We start from the raw sequence: 23,536 nt of genomic DNA, 5'->3' as shown, positions 1-23,536 counted from the left end.
TGCTGCCTTTTGGTGAAGCATCATCTTGTACTAAGTCCGGTATGAGATGTTAGACTGTTACACTTGATGACAGTCTGTGTCCAGGTTAATTTTTGTTCCTGCTTGTTATGGTCTTTTCTCAGTAATAGTCTTGTCTGCAATGCACTTAATCCCTCAGTCACAGTTCTCCCATTCCTCACAATAACTTTCCATGACAGTAGATGTTATTTTGGATTGCTAAACTAAAATAAAAAATTAAAATAAGATTGTTCTTTCTAAAAGGCTCAAATTCCATAGATTCACTTTATTTTTTTCAAAACCAAAAAATTACCTCCTGTGTATGTGCATGTGGATGAAAAATGCTGTGGCTGTCCTGTGCCACCTATTTGTATTATGGACTGCGAAGCAACATCTGTGGAGTCAAAGTGTGGACGTGCTCCTCTCCCTGGCTGCCAGCAAGCAGGGCAGGGCAGCTGCCCCAGCACAGATGGATATTTGTTAGGTTAAATCTGAAGCTGCTCTAGGATTCATTCTCTGCCCTTTCAGAGTTGCAGACTTATTCTCAGGCTGTCTATGGCCACTGTAAAATACCTAGAATGTTGGCAAAATCTGGTCATTGCCTGTCAATTCTTTTTTCCAAATTTGCTTCACTGTGTAGAAGTACAACTTCTGAGCCCTTCATGCACAGACGTTTAAAAATGTCTTGTATTTGGGTTCTTTTCCATAGAAGTTCCTGACTTTGTTAATGAGTTACCAACATTGGCAGTGGATGAGTGACATTTCCAGTTAACTGTGTAAGGTAACCAAGAAGCCACACCAACTTCTGTACACTTCACAACACATGAAAGCCGAGTGATAGTTTTTCTCTTTGTGCTTCAACATCTGCAACAGTTGAGGTGTCTTGTCCCTCACTCAGTCCCCAGACTGATTGTTCTGAGTTTCCTTGATTTGCATAGGTCATTCCCCCCACACTGCGAATGACCAAAGAAAAGAACTTGTGGAGGACTTTCCCTGGTTCCAGAGCAGTGTCATGGCATCAGAATGGCTGAGCAGGATGAGATCAAATAATGCTTTACTCACGTCCAGCTCAATGTCTTGTTTCCCACAGTGCCTGCTAGCAGATAATTAGGGAAAGAATACACGAGAGAACAAAAATGGAATGACACTTTACCAGTATTTCCTCCAAACTTTAGGGAGTCTGTGGTGTAGGGACTTCCAAAAGCCAGAGTCTGTATTGTTATTTTTGTACTTAATGGTTCCTGAAGGACTTTCTATGAATTTTTATAACTACTTTCTGAATCATTCATACTTTTGGCATACAGTGTCCTGTGGTAAATGAATTCTGTGATTCAGTTATTTTGTATGACAAAATATTTCCTTTTCTTTAAATCTTATGTCATTTAATTTAACTGGGTGCCCCTAGTTCTTACTGTGAGAGAGAAAGGGTACAAAAATTTTCTACTTACCTACTTCGTATTTTTCTCCACTTTCCAAGGTAGCATCTTGACACGTCTTGCACTTTTCTGCACAGTTTCTAAGTACATTGTATCTTCTTTGAGACAGTTATCAATCTATATTCATGAAAAGAACTTATAGTCACGTAACAGTATATTTTTCTAATAGTATATTTGATTTTGAGATTTCTGCTGACATTTTAATACATTTATTTTGATAATATTTCATTTTAAAACTTGTTCTCATGTGTATGTAAACATAGTCATGCACTCAGAAGAAAAACATCTTTAAATTTATCAATAGCTATTTTCAACCACCATTTTATTTATGAACTGTATGATGAAATGTTTTTCTATTTTTTTCAGGAGATTTGACTTTACTGCATAACTGTATGTCATCAACAAATTCCATCGCTTTCTTGTTCTTCCCTCTTTGCCTAATAATTAACGAGTTGGAAAGCATGGATCTCTGTTGGGCTACCATGATAATTTTTCTTCCTTTGCTGGGAAATCTAACCTCTTGCTAACTGAACTTTAGAGGATATTAAAACATGAGCCCTCTCATCCTACAACATCGTTGTCTCCTTGGTGAGAGACTTTGGAAAGCTGTCTAGGAAAATGAATATGCTATTATCAACTGATTATTCATATCCACTTATTCTTTCTATACTTCAAAGAAAAGCAGTGACTTCATAAACCAAGACTTAAAACTTCTGTTGATACTTTGCTATTGCACTGATCCAGATGTCTAATCACTGTATTACAATTTAATTTCTTCATGAAATCTTGAGTAGCCCCAGAGGCTTTTCACTACTACCAAGTCCACCAAAGCTTTCTCTGCAAAGAAAGGAAAATTAGTGCTGCTCTAAAGCAAGTCTAAAATCTTAGTTTTAGTTCTATTTGTTCAGGCTCCTAATAAAGATGATACTTAATTACAGCAGTAAAGAGTACATCAGCACTACTGAACTTCAAAAACAGCTGTAATTTTAGCGCTTGATGGAGACAAATAAAAAAGAACTTAGTGGCATATTTAGTACTCCATATTTAAGAACTGAGCTTTTATAATCAGATGGTGATGTGTAGGGTTACTATTAAAAATTAAACAATTGCATTTTATGCAGAGTGTAACTGACTTTTATGGCCCTGCATAGATCTGCAATAGATCATCATCCTAGCACTTGTTCTTAGTACCTCATTTCTGCAGCAGTGCACCGTGCCAGTAACAGTGCAGTGGTTAGCTGGGCTAACCATTCCAATTTCTGGAACAAAAATGAGACAGCTGTACTCTACTGACTCTGTAGTACTCTATAGTTACTCTGTAGTACGGTTAGGACACTGCTGGTATACTGCATCTTTCTTCAGTGAGCCACTGTTCTGAGACACAGCCAGTACAGAGGCAAACAGGATCTGTTAAGCTGTGTATGTGCACAGGTTCTTAATGTTGTATACAGCATTGCAGCGAAATGTGACTGAATGAAAGAGAGAAAACAGTGCAAATCATCTCTGGGGGAAACTAGCAGTAATCAAGGACAAGATATTAAGGAGTGAGGGAGATAAGAGGGTAATGTAAAGCTGTGAAATGCTGGGTGCAACAAGTAATGCGTGTAAAATAGTTTCTTAATTCAGTGATAATACAGTAATGGACAGCATCCAAATGATTTAGCTAGCTAAAAGCAAAGTACCTGATTTTTCAGGATAAATTGTAGCCATTAACTCCAAAAGGACAGAGTGAGTAAGCTCTGCAGGTTTTATACATGATATTATTGGAGCAAATGAATCAGGCATATGCTTGTGATATAGTGCTAGTGGGGGAGGGAGGGAGAGAGAGCAGATGTTGCTTAAGAGGGAAGATTTAACAAGGAAGAAGAAGCAGAACTTCCTCCTACTGAGATCAACATACTCCTTCTTGTGTTTCATTCAAAAGAATATTTCAGGAATGTCCTGCATGGATTTATATGGCTCAGGAAAAGGTATGTACAGGAGACTTTCATGTACTTACTTTACTTAAGGAAAAGATCAACAAAAAAACAACAAAAATACCAGGTGACAAAGAACAGAACAGAATTCACTCTTTTTCAACTAATACTTAATCTTAGAATGTACTGCCAAAGCAGGAGCAAGTAAAAAAGAGAATCAGTAGCTCTTATTACTGGAATAAAATTGCAGCCAGAAGGCTCAGCTGTTGCCATTAGCCTTATTCAGGCTCCTGATAATATCTGATGATATTTTTGGCCCATTTATCTCAAGAATATCATTCTACTTCAGATGGCATTCCCACTTAGAACTGGCATTGTGAAGTGGTTAATCAGCTGTTCTTAACTCTGCTTTTTCCAGGTTTCTGAGCAGAAACATTTTGTTCAGATCCATGGAAAGGATCCCTTTATCTCCTTGTATCTTAGGTTGCAATTAAAACTCAGAATCTAGAACTAAAAGCAGAATCTCTTCTGCATTGGAAACTGAGCTAGTGCCAAATGAATATAATGTGAGTATGTGACGAGCAGTCAGTTATATCTTCAGACAGAGAACCTTTTCATTACTTCAGCTATTGACGTGAGGTTTTTTCCCCTCAAGGCAGGAGTATGGCTTTCTGAAATATGTGGATCTTGCTATGAATACATAAAATACAGCTGGTCATGAGGTAACAAGACACTGATTTTAAAACATTTTTTATGAATCCATGATTTGATTTGAAATCTTGGTTTCATTGAGATTGCATAGCCTTCAGAAATGGCGTGCTATGGAACCGAGCTTCGACAACAGTAAGTATCCTACCAATGGGACATTTTAGGTTATTATGAACCAATCTAATAGTGAAAAGAGGCCTGTGGACAGTTGGAATCTGGTTCTGTCATTTCTGAGCAAGTATCAGCAACCTCCTTACGGGGACAGAGTCCATTAACAACATGATAAGCATTTAATGACTGTTAAGGATAGAACAGTTAGAGTTGCTCTGCAAAAAGCAAAAGAATGTTGAGCCTTTCTGCCTAAGATTCACTATCTGGGGGATAATCAGTTTTCTGATCTGCTTTCATAAACAACATTTATCATTTGAATAGTTCATGTGTCTATGGAAGATGAGATTAACTAGTAAATATGATGGAGTCATCAATTACATTGTGAGTTTTTTCCTCATCCAGTTTCAAAACATATGATGAAAGAAGAAAATAAGATAGTAAATAAGATGATAAAAATAAGATAAAAATAAGATGATAACATGAAGATGGGGAGACATCTGTGTCTACAGAAAATTAACTTTGTTCAGCTAGTGTTCTACCTGGTGAGCTTCCTTAAACTGCATGGACGCCTGCATATGCATGCGTGTGCATGCATATTTCTTAGGGTCCACGTTAATTTTTATAAAATTCCCTGAACAGTACAGAATGTACCCTTCATAATAAGCTATTATAGACCAAGTAAGCATGAACTGAAGATCTGGAGGTCATTTTCTGTTTATTTGATATGGTAGCCTATATACACAGCTGTGTAATTGCACTTGAAACTGAAGTTCTGCCATAAACTTGGAAAAGTCCCAACAAGATCTGCACTTGTCCTCAGAGACAAATTTGAGAACTTCCATGTTTGTATCTTTGATATTCTAACACATGCTGACATATGTTACTGTAGAACAGACCATTTCTACATCCGAGCATACATAATATTCTTTGGGAAAATAAGGAAAGTATAGATTTAGTTTTAGAATACACATTCTCGTAGTGCTAATTGCCACTTAAATTGGAGTTGGATAGTGACTATGGGATATAATTTTTCAGGGAATGTAATTAACTGAAGGAAACAGAGGTTGTTATTTACCTAAATATGTGAAAATTCAGTCCACGTACAGCTGAAATTCGATGATCCCAGAAGCATCAAAAATTGTGGAATACTTCTGAAATCTGCTCAAACTATTTTGAAAAATGAAGCTAAGCATATATTATGGAGTAAAATACACTCATTCATTTTATGTTTATTTCTATTGATTTTCATATTCTTAATATAAATTTTCATCACTATGATATGTATGCCAGTATAGAGTATTCAAATATGACTAGAAAAGCAAAAGTTGCTCTCCCCTCAGAGGTTCTTGTAAGAATGCAAAAGGACTTGTTGGGCTGCCCTGAGTATAAATAGTCTGACATGAATAACATTAGATACCAACCTAACAAGCAAAGACATGCCCAGTTTTTGTAGCCACAATACAGACAAAGGTCAAGTAGGTCAGATGGTGTAGCTGGACTTTTAAAAACTTCTTACATTTGATAAGACAAAAAACTAAACACAAGGAGTGTTATGATACTTAAATATCATGAAATGAAATGTAAGGAGCAGTGCTTAAGACTGAGGGCTTTGGTGCTGAAGTGCATTGTAGGGTGAGGCTGAGGTGCTATCCAGATGTTTTCCTCAGCCTGGAGAAACCTCACGTCTCCTTGTGGTACCTTCATTATATAGCTTCTACAAAAAGAAATGAAAGCCTTACTGAAACTGATTTGAATTACTAATAAAGTTGGAATTAGACTTAGTTTTCTACTGAGAAAGTGACTATTCTAAAAGAGAGGCTGTGGTGAAGTCCTGTCTTTTTCATTGCTATTTCAGGAATAAGCAGATATATAAGCTATACTTGAAGTGCAGCAGCCTACAACAAAGGACTGCAAATTCCCTTGTTCCCCCTGCTTATTCTGTCTTGTTCTTTCAGTGTTCCATTTCCTGTGGAACAATGATCAGCAATGATCACACTGATCTCCCATTTCACTCTAATGTCATAGGGAGCTTGTTATAAAAAATGGAAGTATAGCCCTATTTCTAAAGTGTGAGATGCCAGGTTTATCATTTCTGAAACTATTATGTAGATAATGAGAGCTGCCTTCTTGCTCAGCATCTCATCTGAGAGGAGAATGTAGTTTTGTGAAACCTATATGGACAGACACCCCTAGCTGATGGTTCTCAGGAAATAACCCACTTTCAATAGACTCCTTTACTCGGTGCCACCGACTGGTTATCTCTTTTCACCTTCTCCCAAGTTCATAGTAACACTGAACTTTGGAACTATTTGGACCTTTACAAAAATCAATTTGTGTAACCATTTTTACTTCTAGAACTACGTACTTCCATACTTCTTCATTCAAATTAAAGGGTTTAATAGGGAAATATACCTGAGAATGTGGAAGTTCTGCATGCCTCAGTTCTAGCTCCTCCTTCAGCGAATACATATTCATTCTGCATTGCTTTATTTTTCACTAAAATAGCATTGGAAACAAACTGCAGCCCATGAATTTCTCTCTTAAGAGTTTATCTTTTGCACTAGAAAAAAATGATTCTTGCTTTACATTAGTTTTTAATGAAATCTGTTTTTAGTAAGAGAAGTTATGCTTTTATTCATGTTCTAATTCAAATCCCTAATTTAGTCACTCATTATAGGCTTTGCAACCATGTAAATGGATGGGATCTTGACCAGACATGGTAATTTAGAGGCAAACAGCCTCATCATAGCATCGAATGAGAATAGGTGCCTCCAGAATGGGTGCTGAGGCATTTGGTTATGGTGTCAAAATTACATAGTTGCATATAGGTGTTACTTACATCAGATAATATACGAACACTGGTTCTGACTGATTGTCAAATTATCAAAACCATGATTTCTCATCTCAGAAAGCATGCACAAATCTTGCTTCTCACAAGATAAAATAGAGGCTTTGTGTTAGTGCTTCTGTCCTTTTGTCTGCTGCTTAGTAGTGCTAAAACTTTGGCAAGACGGAAAGCAAGAGGCCCATATCCTGTACATCAAGCATGTGAGTGGCTGAGACCTAAGGAAACTGCACAGCATTTACTGGCATTTTGCCTGGAATTAGTTACTGCAATTAACAAAGTATTACAAATGAATTTCACAAGCAACTGTCCCCAGTATCTGTCCCCAGAGAAATTATACGTCAGTAACACTTGCTATGACATCATTATTTTTTTTTCTCCTTTAAAGTACTTCTATATACAATTCTACCTTCAGACATTAAAAATATTTTTTTCCTTGTTGTGTTTTTATTTGATCAAAACTGATCCATGTTCTCTCATCCTTACACTGTCAGTTCTCTTAAGATGCAGCTCAAGCAGCTGTCTGCTTTATAATATCTGCTTCTGTGAGTGTTTACATATAGCTGCAGCATGAAGCAGATTTGGAGATCTAGCTGCTGATAATATTAACCCTGAGGAAAAAAAAAATATATAAACATAGATATGCTTAGTTACTTTCCACTAAACTAAAAAATACTTTTAAGTGGATCATTTTTACTGTACAATTAACTCACCAGCCAAATGGATACTGGTGCTCACACTAATGGTGGCAGGGGGATTGGAGATTCAGGTACTTGAGGTCCCTTTCAACTCAGGCCATTCTGTGATTCTGTGGTAGCGTGTAACAGGCACAAACAATAGAGGGAAGGTAGAAGCAGCTCATTGTTTTGGATAGCAAGGTTTAAGTGATTGTAGAGTTAACAGAGATACATTTTTGGCACTAATACCACAGGCTAAAAAATAATCGTAAGGATATGTCATGTTGCACATTCAGAGATCAGATAGGAAGTTCTTGTAGAAATTCTTATTAGAACTTTGTATATTCACAAAAACTGTTGTTTCTAGACACTGAGGACATAAAGGCAGTATGATGAAGGAACGTCGATCTGTAAAGATGTTCAAAATCAATCCAAATGTAAAAATTATCATAAATATTAACAAAAATACTTACATTTGGTTTAGTTTTATGACAAAAAGGACATATGTTGCTCACTGAATAGGTCAATAGAAGGAAATATAATAACAGAGATGCATATGTGACTATAATACTGGTGGACAAGCCAGCTCAAAGTTTCAAGGCACCTGATCATCAGTTTTAAGCATATTTCTGGTGCAAAAACATAGGTATATTTTCTCTAAAATAAAATAAGCAGAGCAAAAGACTGACTGTAGTTTTTTCACTGCCAACAGTAGAAACACTGAAATATAATGAAAACTAATTACAGTGTTTAGGGCAGGAGAAATCTGGTAGGCAGGATAGTTTATATACCAAACATCTAGTGGTACTTGGACCACGTAGTGCATGACTCTGCAGTTCCTGATTTATTCATTAATTCTAGAACTGACAGATCACACATTCATTTCTACTGGCAGGCTTTTTAGAGGAGGGCAAGGGGTGAGGGAGAGGAGGAGCTAATTCTGCTGAAAATTCATTTTAGTTCAGTGAAATGTTTTATTTGGGAGAAAATGAAAATGGAACGTCGTTATCTCCTGAGCAGGAACTGATTTTAGTAGTAGAGGAGTTGATTTGAGTATACTGTTTACATCAAGTAACCCTCAGAAATCAGCACTCCAAAATGCTGACGTTAAACTCTGATTTAATTGAGCAGCTGCTACGAGTGAATAGGAGTTGAGATAGCTCAGCACTTTGTTCCTCTGTTCTGCCTACACACAATAGACTTGGCTCAACAAGAGTATTTTTTATTAAACAATGCTTTCATTTGCAGCTAGATGTAGCATATAATTGTATCATGCTCTGACTGGAATATAAGAACATTAATTTACTGTTCTGTGTTCGTAATGTCTATGGCACAGGTAGTAAATATAGTAATCTTACTTCTGGCCTCCCCATCTGTAGAACACACATCTTAAGGCAGATGTCACTCGTGAAACTGAATGCAGGAGATACTTTTCTCTATAAAAAAAAAAAAAAAAAAAAAAAAAAAAAAAAAAAAAAAAGCTGGAATATGCTCTAATTGGTTTGACTTCTTTAAACCTTGAAAGTTCCAAGAAGTGTGTGCACCAAGAATGCAAGTATTCAAATGAACACCACAAATCAAATGATATTTTCAAAAATAAAGAAATATTTGTACATACACTTTGTTAAGTTCTACTGCAAGTCCGAAGTGGCTCCATGAGTTGAAAGGCTGAGTGAGGCCTCATAGTTCACCAGTACTGATATGAATGCAGGGAGGACCTGGCTGGACCAGCACAGTGGTGGTTTCCCATGTGGCAGGAAAGTGTCAGAAATACAGCTGATCTAAGGCAAAAGCATGTAGTGTAGCATCTGGTCTTGCTTTTGCAGTGGTGAAGTATCCTGACAACTATAGCTGTTAGAGGACTGCCCGGAGAGATGCCCTATCCCTGGAGGCATTAAAGGCCAGGTTGGATGGGGCCCTGAGCAGCCTGATCTGCTTGGTGGCACGCAGCTCACACCACGGGATGGGAACCGGGTGGGCTTTAGTGTCTCTTCCGACCCAAGCCATTCTGTGATTCTGTGATCTCAGGGATCATTTTCATCCTCTTTAGTGAAAGTTTAAAGTCAGCAGAAAGCTAACCAGCACATCACTGTACAGCAAGGAGGTTGCACAGTGTAACCAAACCCTCTGAACTGCAGATAAGTTCACAGGTGCATGTACCTTGACGTTAAAGGGAATTAGTGTCCCAAGTGTTCTGGTTACAAAGGGTAGCAGAGATCCAGGCATCCATTGCTCCTGCTTGTGGCTGCCAGCAGTCAGCTCTGGGGCGGGCAGAAACCAGCCGGGCTGGGAGCAGATGGGCACTCCGAGATCTGCCCGGAGCGCATCTGTGGAAAAACGAAGAAACTCCGAGGCACCGGGATGTGAAGTCACTTTGGGAGGCGCCCTGAGGGGCGGCATCCCGCGTCCTCCGGCTGAGGCGGCAGCCGCTCCCTCACGGCGCGGAGCTCCCGCGGGGCCGCACCTCCCAGCCCCGCGCTGGCGGCCCGGGCCCGCCCGCGCCCAGCTCCGGCGGCGCCGCGGCTCCTTTAAATGGAGGCGGGGCCGAGCCCCGAAGTTTCCCCAAGTTGTGAAGCGGGGCCGGCGGCCGTACGGAGCTGAGCGTGTGGGTTGCCGGTGGTCCCCGTGGTCGTCGAGAGCCCCTCCGCCATGGACTACCTCACCGCTTTCACTGGCAAGGGCGGCCGTCTGCTCCGCGGCACCGCCAGCCGCCTCTGGGCGGCCGTGCCCGGCGGCCTCCGCCAGGTCCGCTTCCAGGACGGCGTGAGCCGTGCGGTCCCGCAGCCCGCCGAGCCCGCGCCAGGTACCGGCGGGGACGGGGCCGGGAGCGGCCGGGCCGGCCGAGGGACAGAGCCGTGCGCCCCGCCAGGCCGCGCCGCCTCCCTGCTGCCGCCCGGCGGCGGGGCCGGCCCGGAGCGCGGCCTGTCCGGAGCGGGGCGGGGGTCCGTCCCGGCACCGACTCGGGAACACGGGAGGGAGGAGGGGCGGGCCGCGCGTTGCCGCCGCCTCGCTCGGAGCTTCGCCGGACGGGTGGCGGAGCCGCGGCGCGGGCCGGCTGGAAAGCGGCCCCGGGCTGGGGAGTGGCGAGAGGGCGGCCAAGGGAGGCCGCGGCCTGGCGCTGTCACACCGCGCGGCGGCCGCCTCGGCACCTGCCCCGGCGGGGCTGCCCGGCGCTGCGTTCCCGCGGGTCCTCGTGGCGGTGGCAGCGCTGCGGTGTTCGCTTTCGCTCACGCCTCCCACGCGCCTGCCTGCGATGCTGCTGATTGGGGCAGAAGCGGCCGCAGCACGGGCTCGCTCGGTTGTGCGCTCTCTCCTGCGCAGGGCAGTTCCTGTTTTCCACGTGTTTCTGGGGAACTTGCAGGAGTACTTTAGGAAGATCAGAAGTAGTACATCTGCCTTTCGGTGGCCCGCCGGATCGGTGAGAAAACAGCAAGTGACTTCTGTATTATTCTTTGCTCAAATCTCCCCCCTTTCTGCATCGTGCTGTCTGTAAGGGTATTGCATCCAGATCAGCAAGATGTGCGGCGAGGAACAGAGGTGTGGGCAACGTGTGTGCACGCGGGTGTGTGGGCAGTGAGGCTCCGGCGAAGTAATGCTACAGGCTGGGCTGAAGAAACAACCTGTGCCTTAACTGGTAAAAGCAGTGTGGCTGGGGACTGCTTGGAAAGAAGCTGTATAAAGCTGTTTGTGAAAATGTCTTTCAGAAGTCTGCAGGGTAGTTAACAATAAGTAGTGTTTTCAGTTTTTCGGTGTCAAGCAGCTCAGTGTTAAATGGATGATCACACTGTAAGTAGGACTTTTTTTTTTTTAATGGTAAGAAACAAGATCTTAATGCAATAGTTAAGTGCCTGTGCAGAGTGAGATGTAGATGATGCTATTCTTGTTGTCTTGGGTCATACCTGTACAGAAAGGATCATAGGAGACCAGCTATGTTTACACTGCTACACTTTCTGCCTTATTTCTCCCCCATCTAAAGGCATAACAGGATGACAAGAAGACAGCAAGGTATTTCAGCAATGAGATTAAAATACTTTTTCGTCCTCCACAAACTGTTGAAGGCTTGTTAGAAGAGACTGCTCATATTCTTTTGTGGATGCAGAATGACAGTAAAACTCTTCAGGTGTCTTCAAGTCAGTTTTAAGGTCAGGTGTTCAGCTGTTGAAAAGTCTGTGGTATCTCCTGTAATATGTGATGACTTGGAGGAAGAAGCTCCTGTGGTTTTTTTTTCCCCTCCTACTCAGGGGCAAAGGATTAGTTTGGACTGTAGCTTAATATTTTTTTTTTCCCCTCTGGCTTTGAGCATGGAGTGTATTTCCCAAAATATTGGTATGGTGTAATATTTAATGTCAGCATTAGTGAAGGATCATTGCTGTTCTGAAATACAAAATGGATTTCTGTGTGCACAGAATCGGACATTCCTTTTTGACAGAAACATCCCTTGAGTTGTCCTAACCTGTGCTGTGTGAGGCAGTTAGATCTTTGCTCTCCATGCTCTCTTCTTCACATGATTTAGGTCACTTAGAGGCAGAAGCAAATTCTCATCAAATTTAGAATTTTTCATGTAGCAAGTGTTTTGCTGGGCTTTGGAATCTGCCTGTGCCGTGGTGATGTGCTGTGAAAGCTGTAGCAGCAATTACAATACTTAAAGGAGAGGTTGGATTTCAAGTCAAAGGTGGGTACTGTGAAGCTAACCTAAACCTTAATGGCAGATACTAACTGTTCCAAGTGTTCTGTCTATATGCAGTGTTTTGGATCCAGCCCTTCCGCTCCTGCATTTTTTTTCTGGTTAAATGCTGTATTGTAATAGCTGTTGTGAGCTTATATCCTCCTTCAGGTATGTGCTGAACAGATTTTGTCCCTTCCTGGAAGGGAGAAAGGTGAGGTTGAGAGACTGAATAGTGCCCTAAGAGGCTGTAAACCTGTTGGACCAGTTCATGTTGTTTGTGTCATGCAACCATGCATGTGAAGTAACTTTAAAAATACATTCTGTCTGCTAATGAGTGTGGTAGAAGATTTAAAAAAAAAGGCAAAGAGAAACAAATTCTAGAGGAAGTATCCAACTTCAAGACCAATGCTACCAGTAATTTCAGCGTCTAGTTCATTTTTGAGGGTGGGGGAAAAGCCACGTAAGTTTTACAGTAGCACTCCTAAAGATAGTCTATTGGTAACTTCTACAAGGAGCTGGTATGTATATGTGGCTTGGATTTAGAGAGGAAAGTTTAGAACAGAATTTTAGAATCACAGAATGATTTGGGCTGGAAGAAACCTTAAAGGTTATCTCATTCCAACTCTCTACCATGGGAAGGGACACCTTCCACTGGATCATGTTGGCCGGGGCTCCACCCTGCCTGGCCTTGAACATGTCTGGGGATGGGGCATCAAGAGCTTCTCTGGGCAGCCTGCACCAGTGCCTCACCCTGCTCCAAGTTAAGAATTTCCTCCTTGTATCTAATCTTAACCTGTCTTCTTTTAGTTTAAAGCCATTATTCCATGTCCTGTCATTATGCTCCCTAGTAAAGAGTCCCTGCCCAGCTTTTTTGTGGGCCCCCTTAGGTACTGAAAGTAGAGTATCCTCAGAGCCTTCTCCAGATTAAACAACTCCAGCTCACTCAGCCTTTTTTCACAGGAGAGGTGTTCCAATCCTGTGAGCATCCTTGTGGCCTCCTCTGGACCTGCTCTAACAGTTCTATGTCTGTTTTGCTCTGCTCTGATGTTCCCAGTACACACACTCCAGAGACTACAAAGGGGTCTCACAAGGGCAGAGTAGGTGAGGGAAATCTCCTCCTTTGCCCTGTTGATCACCTCTCTTTTAATGCAGTCCAGGATACCATTGGCCTTCTCAGCTGGAAGTGCATGTTGCCAGCACATGTTTAGTTTCTCATCAACACCCCTACAAAACCTTCTCCTCAGTCTCTTTCAGTCCATTCTCTGTCTTGGTGCTTGAGATTGCCCTGACCCAAGTTCAGGACTTTGTGCGTGGCCTTGGTGAACTTCATGAGATTCCTATGGGTTCGCCTCTCAAGCCGGGTCCCAAGGGCATCCTTTCCCTCCAGTGTGTTGACTGCACCACGCACCTTGGTAGCTGTGTAGCTTTTGTCTGTTGCTGTGTGTCATAGGTGTTCATATAGTGAAGTTATGTGCGTTTTTATTTACTTTAGTATGTGACTTGAGGCTTTAGGGAATGTGTGATTAAGGATTATCTTCACTGCAGAATTATTAACTTGAACTTTCAGTTTGGTTTGAGTGTAATTCATACAGAACTTACTGAAATGAGCTAGCAGCATGTTTTATAACTTAATATGCCATTTGTTTAATCTGCTACAGAAGAGAGCGTGGCTGGCACTGTAACGGACATTATTTTGCTTCTTTTGTCTGGCTCTTGTGAGACCACATATGCATTACTGTGTCCTGCTTTGTGCAGCACAGTTCAAGAAGGCTGCTGAGATTTTTGTAGAGGGTCTAGCAGAGGAATGCCAGTCTGTTTAGGAGTTTAAGGTATATGACTTATGAGGGACTGAGAGAAGGCCTTCAGCCTTGCCCAGAGGGAAGCAGGATTCAGGTACAATTAAGGGGGATTTAAGGGGGTGTGATTGTTCTCAGTAGTAACAGATGATAAAAGAGGGGGCAGCAAGTTCTGGCTTATGAAGTTTAAACTAGACGGTAGAGAGAATTTCATTAGGAGGGTAGAACATGACTGGTACAGATGACAGGCTAATTTCCATCAGTTTAAGTCTTACTTCCTTGACTCAACCAATCCCCAGCTGATGCGATTTGATGTTGACAGCACCTCCGCTTTAAAGCAGAGTATGGAGTAGCTGCACTGAGGAATTTTCTTCCAGGTAACAGTGGTCTATTACTCATAGCCCCTCCTAGGTGTTCTCCCCTCACTTATGTCTGCGGCCCATTTGTGAAGGGAGGAGCCAACAATCAGAAGCAGTATTGACTTCCTGCAGTATATCTTTAAGTACGGAAGTTGAAGAAATGAGGATCGGTCATTCAGAACTCCTAGTTCAGAGTATCCTCTTGCTCAGTCTGTAAGGGGAATTGTTCTTGCTGTCTTTTTTTTTTTTGAAGACTTTGTGTTGTCTTCTCCCCGGGCTCAATTGTTTGTTCAGATTTCAGCCAAGTGGCCTGTGGATTTATTGACACTTCTGTCATATCAGCTCTCGACTGATAACAATGCACAGTATATCCAGTAAGCCATGTGTCCTGTACCTGCTCTGTACTCCAGTGGAGTAGCAGCAGAGCAGTAGAAATAAAAAGGGCAAAGTTATAGCATATTTGTCAAGTCTTACTGTAAGATTTGGGATAAAGCAGTAATAAAATAACATTCAGCGTCTTTTAAAAAAGAAGAGGTCGGTTATTTTCTCACATACTTAACTTCTAGGAACTTAAATTTAACAGGTCTGTGATAGAACATGGTAGAAGCTTTGAATTGAGGAGCAACAATTCTCCAGGCTTTCTTGTACTTCATCTAGATCAGCATGTATATGTAAAATGTACCAGCACCTTTTAGTAAGACATCAGTGCTTCTCTCTCACGTCTGAAAATACTTCGCTTGATAGAGGCATAAGAAGAAAATGTAATCTTGGAACATATCAGGCTGATGACTCAGTCATCTTGTGATATGTTAATATATGCACAGTCTTTTCAACTTGTGCGCCACTGTTTTGTATCAGAAATTGTGTTCCCTGCACATGTGATATTAAATGATCTTTTGCTTCACTTTGTGCTTTGTACTGTTACATTTCACCTTATTTGCTTTCTCCAGGCTTTTTGGCTGCAGAATTCCTCATGTTGCTGTAATCTTCCTCTGCTATTGATGTGCTATCGGCTTCCAAGTCTGTTCTGTAATGTGTGATTAAATTGCTTTTAAGACTAGTCCATTGGGAACTCATTAGTATATCCCTCTATTCTGTTAATTTGTTTCTCTTTTCCCTTTAGCTAGTCTTTGGCATAGTTGACAATTTTTAATCCAGTGTTTACCACACAATAGGGTTCTGATATGAGTTGTTTTACTGAAGTGTTGTGTTCTGGTCATTTATGGGTTAGTTTATAATCTAGGTACAATTCATTCTAGTAACATAACCTTTGACTGTATTGTGCTTCTTGTTTTAATGTGCTGTGCAAGAATTAACTGGAAAAAGATAAAAATGCAGTTTCTAACGTTAAAGTAGTTTTAAAGCTGATATTCTGTTGGGGTCAGACATGAAAAGGTGACCTGCATAGCACATGGAACTCTTTCCCACGTAGAGCACTGTTGTCCTTTTGAACTTCATAAGGTTTCCTTTAGTCCCTTCTTTCAATCTGTCTCCATCCTTCTGAGTGGCAATCCTGCCCTCGAGTATGTTGACTGCTCCCCTCAGTTCATGTGTACAGTGAGGTGTCTATTGAAGCACTGATTATAATTTCACATGCATAGCAGATCTATTTACATATTTGCAGAGCAGTTTTGGAGCACAAGTCTGCAACATCAATAGGATGAGCTACCTGATTTTGTGCTCTTGGGGGGCAGGGACACACACAGCATAGAAATGCCTTCATCTTAAATATGAAAAGGCCAAGTGTAAAGTCATAAAAATCTGGCCTAAAGATTGCTTGATTTTTATTTATTTATTTATTTTGCTGCTTGCTATCCAAATTGCATATGTGCAATTGTGTTGATTTGGTGTGCAATGTACAAATATCTGAAAGTGAAGGGCAATTAATTTGTTCGTTTCCAAGCATTTCTGACTTTGTTTTCCATCTTAGTAGAGTGTTCAACTTTTTTGACTTACATGTTTCGTTGTCACATAGGTTTGATCTGCGGGAAGGTTCTACAGTAGGTGGAGCGTGCTGCTGTGTAGACTGATGTGTTAAACTATATATGTGGACTTTGGGAGAACAGGGAAGGAAGCTTACTAACACATCCTGTGGCATAATCTGAAAACTTGAAGCATTTCTGTTTACCCTGACTGTGAAACATTCTTTCAGAAGAAAGTCAGTGTGGTATAAGTGACAGAAGGGTTGTGTGTGGAGCTGGCTGTAGGTCTTCCTACAGTTTGGAGAAGTGCCCTGCTAATACAGGATGCCTTAAATCTGATTCTGCTGAATGTGGTTTGTTGGTTTTGTGGTTTTTTTTGGTTTTTTTTTTTTTTTTTTTTTTTTTTTTTAATCCTCAAGTCGTGTGGTTTATTATTTTTGCTGAAGTGCTGTACTCCCAACTGGATAGCAGAAGGAGGACACTGTTACCACAGGGATCACCAGATGAATTGGTGTTGAGTTTGTGTTGAAAGAAAGAGCTGTTATGAAATGCTTGAAGTGCTGATGCAGCATTAACAAGGTCTTACATGCAGTTAGTTTGGGACTCTTCATTAAGGAGAAATGAAAAAAAGAATCATGAGAGCAGTGATAAAAATCAAGGTTTTTGAGAATGTGACTGGCTAGGAAAGACTGAATCACAGTGTGAGAAGCAGCTGCTTAGCATAAGCAAGAGGACTGAAGAGGGCATTGTTTATGAGGCTGCCTTGGTCTGGGCTGCTGAAACTTCATCTAGCAAGCTTGTAACTCATAGCATCTTGTAGCCTACTTTTGGGTCTCTTTCCCTTTTCCCCTCCCCAGCTCCCTTAAGACATTGAGAGATAACTGAAAATAGTAGTCACTTTCTAACTGTGGAAGCAAAGCTCTGCTGAGATGCTGCCCCTGCTGTTTAAAATTCGAGGGGGCAGGGGAACATGTCTCCAAGCCTTACAGATTATAAAGATTTCTTAAACTGTTTTTCATAAAGAACCAAGAAGATTTTAAAGATCTAATTGCTACCGAGTGGAACAAAACTAATAAACTATTACTATCAATTCTTCCTCTATCAATTAGAAAATTGTTTCACATGGTGCTAAAGAACAGCATATTAGAGCATCTTCCAAAGCAAGATTACTTTTTTTACTTCCTTATGTGATTCACTTCTTAATCTTTACCCCATATGTTCTGTGTCTGTTTTTTGGTGGTTTTTAAGATCCTGCAGAAGATTGCCCTTGACAGGCATTTAACGAGTCTGCTGCCTCTGCCTCTCTTTTTAAACTCATGCAAATCTAATGTATAATGTACAGTTCTTGTTTGCAGTAATAATAAAAAAGTTTTACTTCCATCTTCTCGATCCTAATAAGCTCAGCTACTAATTGCAAATAATTTCAATTAATTAATGACTTGTTCAGCTTGCTTTATTTCCAAGGATGCTTGTTTAGCTTATTAATTTTTTCACCTGGAAAGTGGTCTTAAAGTTTTGTTAACTGTTATTAACTATTCAGCTGATTATTTTAAGGTCAAAGTTCCATTATGTTTGAGGAACAAAGAGTTTTAGATAATGTTTCTAAAATTCTTCTTCCTACTTTGCATAAACTAATGCATAGGAATAATGAGAGTCCTGCTCTCTACATCTGTTGATGATTGTGTTCCCAGTTCTCTTGCTCTGCTCATCTCATTTTCTGTTTCTGTATACTTGTATCCAGCATTCACACTGTGTGTTGGTCTGGTGTCATTTTGCAGACTCTCCTCTGTATCTTTCTAGTGCTAGTCTTGCAAGTCCTACACAGTTCAAATACTTTCTTATTTGTGGATGTGACACCTACTCTTCTGCTTCAAGACTTCAAGGTGTGGTAAAGAGACAGTCCTACTGAAGAGCATTTTAGAATTAAAGCATCAACTCAGATGTTACAAAATGTCTCCTTTTCACAGAATCACAGAATTGTAGGAGTTGGAAGGGACCTCCAGAGATAGAGTCCAACCCCCTGCTACAGCAGTTCCCTGATCTCACAGGTCGGCATCCAGGCAGACTTTGAGTATTTTCAGAGAAGGAAACTTCTCAATCTCTGAGCAGCCTGTTCCAGTGCTCAGTCGCTCTGACAGTGATGTTCTTCCTTGTGTTAGTATGGTACTTCCTGTGTTAGTTCCTGCCCTTTGCCCCATGCTCTCTTTTTACTCATCACCAAAAAGAATCCACCCCATTAACTTGACTCCTGCTCTTTAGAAGCGTATAAACAGTCATGAGAAAACAGTTCTGAGAGTTTTGTTTGTATGAAGCACTATTGCTGCAGATCTAATAACATTTAACAAGTGCACTTCCTGAATACACTGTCTCCTGAGGTCCTGCATGACACAGTGTGATTAATGGGATCAGTTCTTTCTTACACTTGAGCTCTGAGAACAACAGTCTCTTGTAGCCCAGCAGGCTTACTGTTGGCTGGTTGTGTGCAGCTTACTAAGATGAGCCCATGTGGAACAGTGTTTTCACCAGAGAAGTAAATTAAAAGATAGGACTGATTCACGTTGGTACTGGGGTCTTCTCAGACCTCTGCGTCCTGCTCTGACAGATGTTTCAGCTTTCCCTTGCCTCCTAGAGCACTAGGAATTATAAGGATGGCTGAAGAGTTATTTGACTTTCCTCTGAAAAATAAATAGCCCACTCATTCAGCATGAGAGTTTTGGATGCTTTACAATATGCCATCAGGGATATAGAATGCCTGTCTTTGCTATTCTGGCTCATTTCTGTAGTTGAAATACCACTTAGTTTAAGTTCATGACACTTTTGGTGACATGTACAGATAGATAGCTTAAGCATTTGTTACTGATGGAGATTTGGAGTCTAAATAGCAGTGTCCTATGCTTTGCCAGCCAGGTAGTTGGCACAAACATAGCTTAGTGCTACTTGCATCCATCTCCTCTACCCTCAGGAGAGTTACGTCAGAGTCAGGAGTGAAGCATCCTGTATCCAAATGGGGAGCAGGAAATAGTGCTATCACAGAGGGAAAGAATTGAAATGGGCACTGAAGTAGGGGTCAGAATTACTGCCTTAGGCATGAAAAGGAATGTACATTTAAAAAGGAAATTAAAGAAGTATATATACTTTTGGGAACCTTGTGCTGTGAGATCTCGTGGGATTTGCTTTCCTTACATGTGCTCACAGCAGGCTTTTTCCCTGCCCTGGTTGCTGTTGTTTTTCTTAAGTGACACGAGTGCACTGAAGTCTGTGATGCACAGTGAGTCCATCTGCTTTGAAAAGCAGGTATGGATTAGGGAGGAAAAAAGACATATATGCAAATGAGTGTGTGTGTGTGTGTGTGTGTATATATATGTATATATAGCGCTTTGTATATACAGGATTTATATATTTCTAGCTAATGGTGGCATGTAAAGATGCTTCTTCTAATAGAGACCAACTCAATGTATAAATTTTTAAGGTATCTATGGGGTCCTGAATGAATTCATTTTGTCTCACTGCATCTTTTGACTTTTGTGTATGAGTATTTGAGCTGAACTGCTGTGGACAGAAAATGAGGCTGCTGGTGAAGTTCTAATAAGATTGGAAAACTTGGAACAGCTACAGGTCTGGTGGCTGTTAGCAGTGTTCCACACCTTGCCAAGGGTGTGCCTGTTCTGCAAGGTCAGGTAGGAGCTGTGGCAAGAAAATGCTTGATCTGGAAGAAGAGAACATTTCTTTTAGATATTTGCTTTTTTTTTTTTTTTTTTTCTTTTTAAGATACAAATAGTAATTTATGGAAGACGTACATTTTAATGTGTTGAATGAAGATGCCAGGATGCCAAGCTACAGTTTTTCAGACTCAGAATTCCTAGAGTGTGTTTGAAAGTAGGTTTAACATCTTCATTATTGATCATAGCTATTAAAAGTTACCATAATTAGTCTGTATATCAAAAGTTTATCTTGTGAGTATGGGAGCGTTCTTGCTCACTTAGTTTTTAATATGAGGACTGCTCTGAAATTAATGCCTTTTACCTTATTATGTTGATTCACAATGTTGGGGTGAGTGTTGTTGATAAAACAGTGGAGGTTGAACCTTCCTATGCCCTTGCCTGGACTGTCCTACCTACCACATAAACTAGATTCAGAGCCTTGTGGCTCCTTTTGGTTTGGGCTGATAAAAGATGGATTGCATGGGAAAAATTTCCCTAAGAAATGACACTGTCATAGCAGCTGTGAAACAGTGTGTCACCTCAGCTGGTGCATATTTGAATGCAGCATGCTGGGTTTTGTTCATGGCTGGCTATAATGCATAGCTAGTGGTGGTGACTGTGTTGAAACATACTGTTTGTAGCTGAGAATTTGCTTCGTCAGTGCTATTGTGCTGTTTGTGTCTGATAAGTTTACATGGAAATAAATAGGAGGCGTTGCTTTAGAAGCGACCTGTGTACATACAAAATGTGGAATTAGCTTAATGACAACTCCCTTGTAAAGTACTTAACATTGTCTGCTGGAAGTTGCTTTTACTATGGTCCTCTACAACTTTAGTACTGTTACAGTTGTAAAAAAAAAAACTTGGTGAAGTTTTAGATTGCTTTTTATTTTTTGTCACTGCAGAACTTCCTAAGCAATTTGTGCTGCATTCCTTTTTCTCTTGTATCTTGATAGCTTCAACTAACTACCTGTGTATGAATTTGGGGGAGTTGGGATAAGAGGATTCCTACAAGCATTCTTCAATCTCTTTTCCAGTGCTGGTGTCAGGATACCAATTAAAAACAGTGATGTGTAGGAGTCACTGCAAATCTGCATCAAGCTTACGTATTAGCTTAAGTAAATGCAAAGCATTCTTTCTGCCCTCAATGTATCTGTGGTAAGGTAGTGCAGAAGAACATGTTTTGTAAGGTTTGTTTCTTGTTTTCAAGGTGTTTTGAAATGTTCAACTGAACATATTCAGGTATGGCAATAGAAATTTGAATGTTTTGAAAAATACTGTAATTAACATCAGTGCAGCATGGAAACATGACATCTCATTCATTAAATATTTTGGGATCCTATGTAGCAGATATACTACCGTTGAAGATGGAAGCCCTGTAGCAGAGGTACAACTTAATAGAATCATCTAAAAAAAAAAAAAAAAAAAAAAAAAACCACACTTGCCCGTAGATGGATATATTAAAAATAAACTTTTCTAAAGATATAGTATTAAATAATTTCTGTTGAGTCATGTAAATACACTTTTCTGTTGTCTTAATCATGGTGATATCAAGCTGATCAGTCAAAAACTAGAATATTCTTGTAGTGCACATTGATTGGTTCATGAAATTGAGGTCATCTAGATAAGAAGCAGCAATAAAAGGAGTATTCTTGTGTTATTTATTTAGTATCTTACTGTTTATTCATATTCATATAGGGTGTGTTTGCTACAAACAAGATAATTCTGAATTTAAATATGAATGCACTTCATTTCACACAAAAGCTTTAAATACTCTGTCCTTACCAAACAGCATGCAGCTTAAAAAAGCTGATAAGTTCAAACACCCCAGAATTCCAGACCACCTGCCCCCTAGACAAGAGCAGACTGGCTGTAATAGAAAACCGATTAAACCAGTACTTCCAGAAGTCTAATGGGGTAGATTGCCTCTTTAGTGTGTCTTCTTTAATAGCTTCCTGGATGCTAGCAAGTACTTAGCCTGTTGATTGATTCCTAGTTATCGGTGGTTTATATTGGTCAAATGCTTAAAGCATTGCAAGGGAATGAAGTCGTTATCCTAGCAGCTGGCTCTCTGTTAGACAGAATCACTGGGAGCAAGCTGTGTAACCAGTGAATTAGATGTCTGCCCACGGGGCTGTAGTCAGCAGCCTGTGACAGTGCTGAGAGGAAAATGAATTTAACACGCGCATTGCCTCAATTTCTTTCAGACACTGGCCAGAAGAAGACGGCAGACAAGAAAGATGGGCGACGAATGTCTTTTCAAAAGCCTAAAGGGACGATTGAATATTCTGTAAGTTGCTGCTTGATTATTAAAATGTCATTGCAAACCAAGTGCAGATTTAGTTTCTTTACATAATATAGGCAAACTGGTGATATGCATTGCCTTTAATCTTAGAATCTGTGTAGTCAATGTTTTTTTTTTTTTTTTTTTTTTAAATTAAATGAGCAATTAGATAGCCAGTAGTACTTGAGTAATGCTTTTTTAAATCCCTTCTTCATAAGTTTTCTGCTTTTTTTCATAAGAAAAAAAATAAGCTGCCAACACCAGACTAATCAGCATGTTATGTAAAGCTGAACCATTTAGCCAGTTAGAAACAGTAAATAATATTAGTTAAAATCACGTGCATGTTGCCTGCTTTCAGCACTGCTAATGAACTGTGGGAATCAGGAGGGGAAAAAATAGAATGAAGGTTTTTTTTTTTTTTTTTTTTTTTTTTCAGGGTAGGGAAAGGTTGGCTGTATTTTGGTACTGACCTTACAGCTGCCTTCTAATAATTTCATAGATCCATACCTTTTGCAGTACGGATCTCATCCTCCAGCAGTATCTGAAAATGGAGCCTTTCTCTGCCTGTTCTGTTCTTGAAATGACCCTCAAACTGTACTGCAGTCAGCTTTTCACGTTTGTGGTTACTAAGGGAAACTGAAGTGAGAGTTATCTGTCTTGTGTTATACACTGGAAATAAACCTATAAATAATTTTTGTAGAGTTAACGTTAAAGTGGGAGAAGCCTATGATGGTTATTTTAAATGCTTTTGGAGCTGGTCAGGGTAAAATAAAAATGAGAATTTATGAATAGCTTTATTTGATTTCTTTGCCATTCTTATTATAAGAATAAGAGATAAGGAAGACTTAACTCTTAGTGCTACAGTAAACTGAAATGATATGGTTTAATGACTATGAAGTCTGTGTCAGTAATTAGGAGAGAGTCAGAGAATGTGTATTAAAGCAAGATGCATTCCATTAGCTTGATTCCAATTGGGAGCTTAAGAAAGCCTTTAGTATGGGCTAGAATTGAAGTTGAAATTCAAAACAAATTTCAGCTTTTTGAATTCTAGCTACTGAGGAAAGGTAAATGTGACTTCTGTTGGTTTTGTTCAACTCTGGGGAATAAAGGCTGTGCTTT

The 23,536-nt window shown here is 40.3% G+C and overlaps 1 protein-coding gene across 1 annotated transcript in view; it reads left to right on the top strand.

Annotated features, from left to right (window-relative positions):
• The window catches only part of OXR1 (oxidation resistance 1), a gene marked incomplete at its 5' end in the record, with an annotated part of 123,141 nt that overhangs the window by 46,527 nt on the left and 53,078 nt on the right, over positions 1 to 23,536 (top strand). Inside the window, one exon of the mRNA XM_079533990.1 lies at positions 22,341 to 22,423. Within this exon, the coding sequence (XP_079390116.1) occupies positions 22,341 to 22,423 (83 nt within the window). The remainder of the gene's footprint in view (positions 1 to 22,340; positions 22,424 to 23,536) is intronic.

The sequence above is a fragment of the Tetrao urogallus genome, assembly GCF_951394365.1.
Source record: "Tetrao urogallus genome assembly, chromosome: 3".
Classification (NCBI taxonomy): domain Eukaryota; kingdom Metazoa; phylum Chordata; class Aves; order Galliformes; family Phasianidae; genus Tetrao; species Tetrao urogallus.
This window is presented reverse-complemented; position numbering and strand designations above follow the sequence as displayed.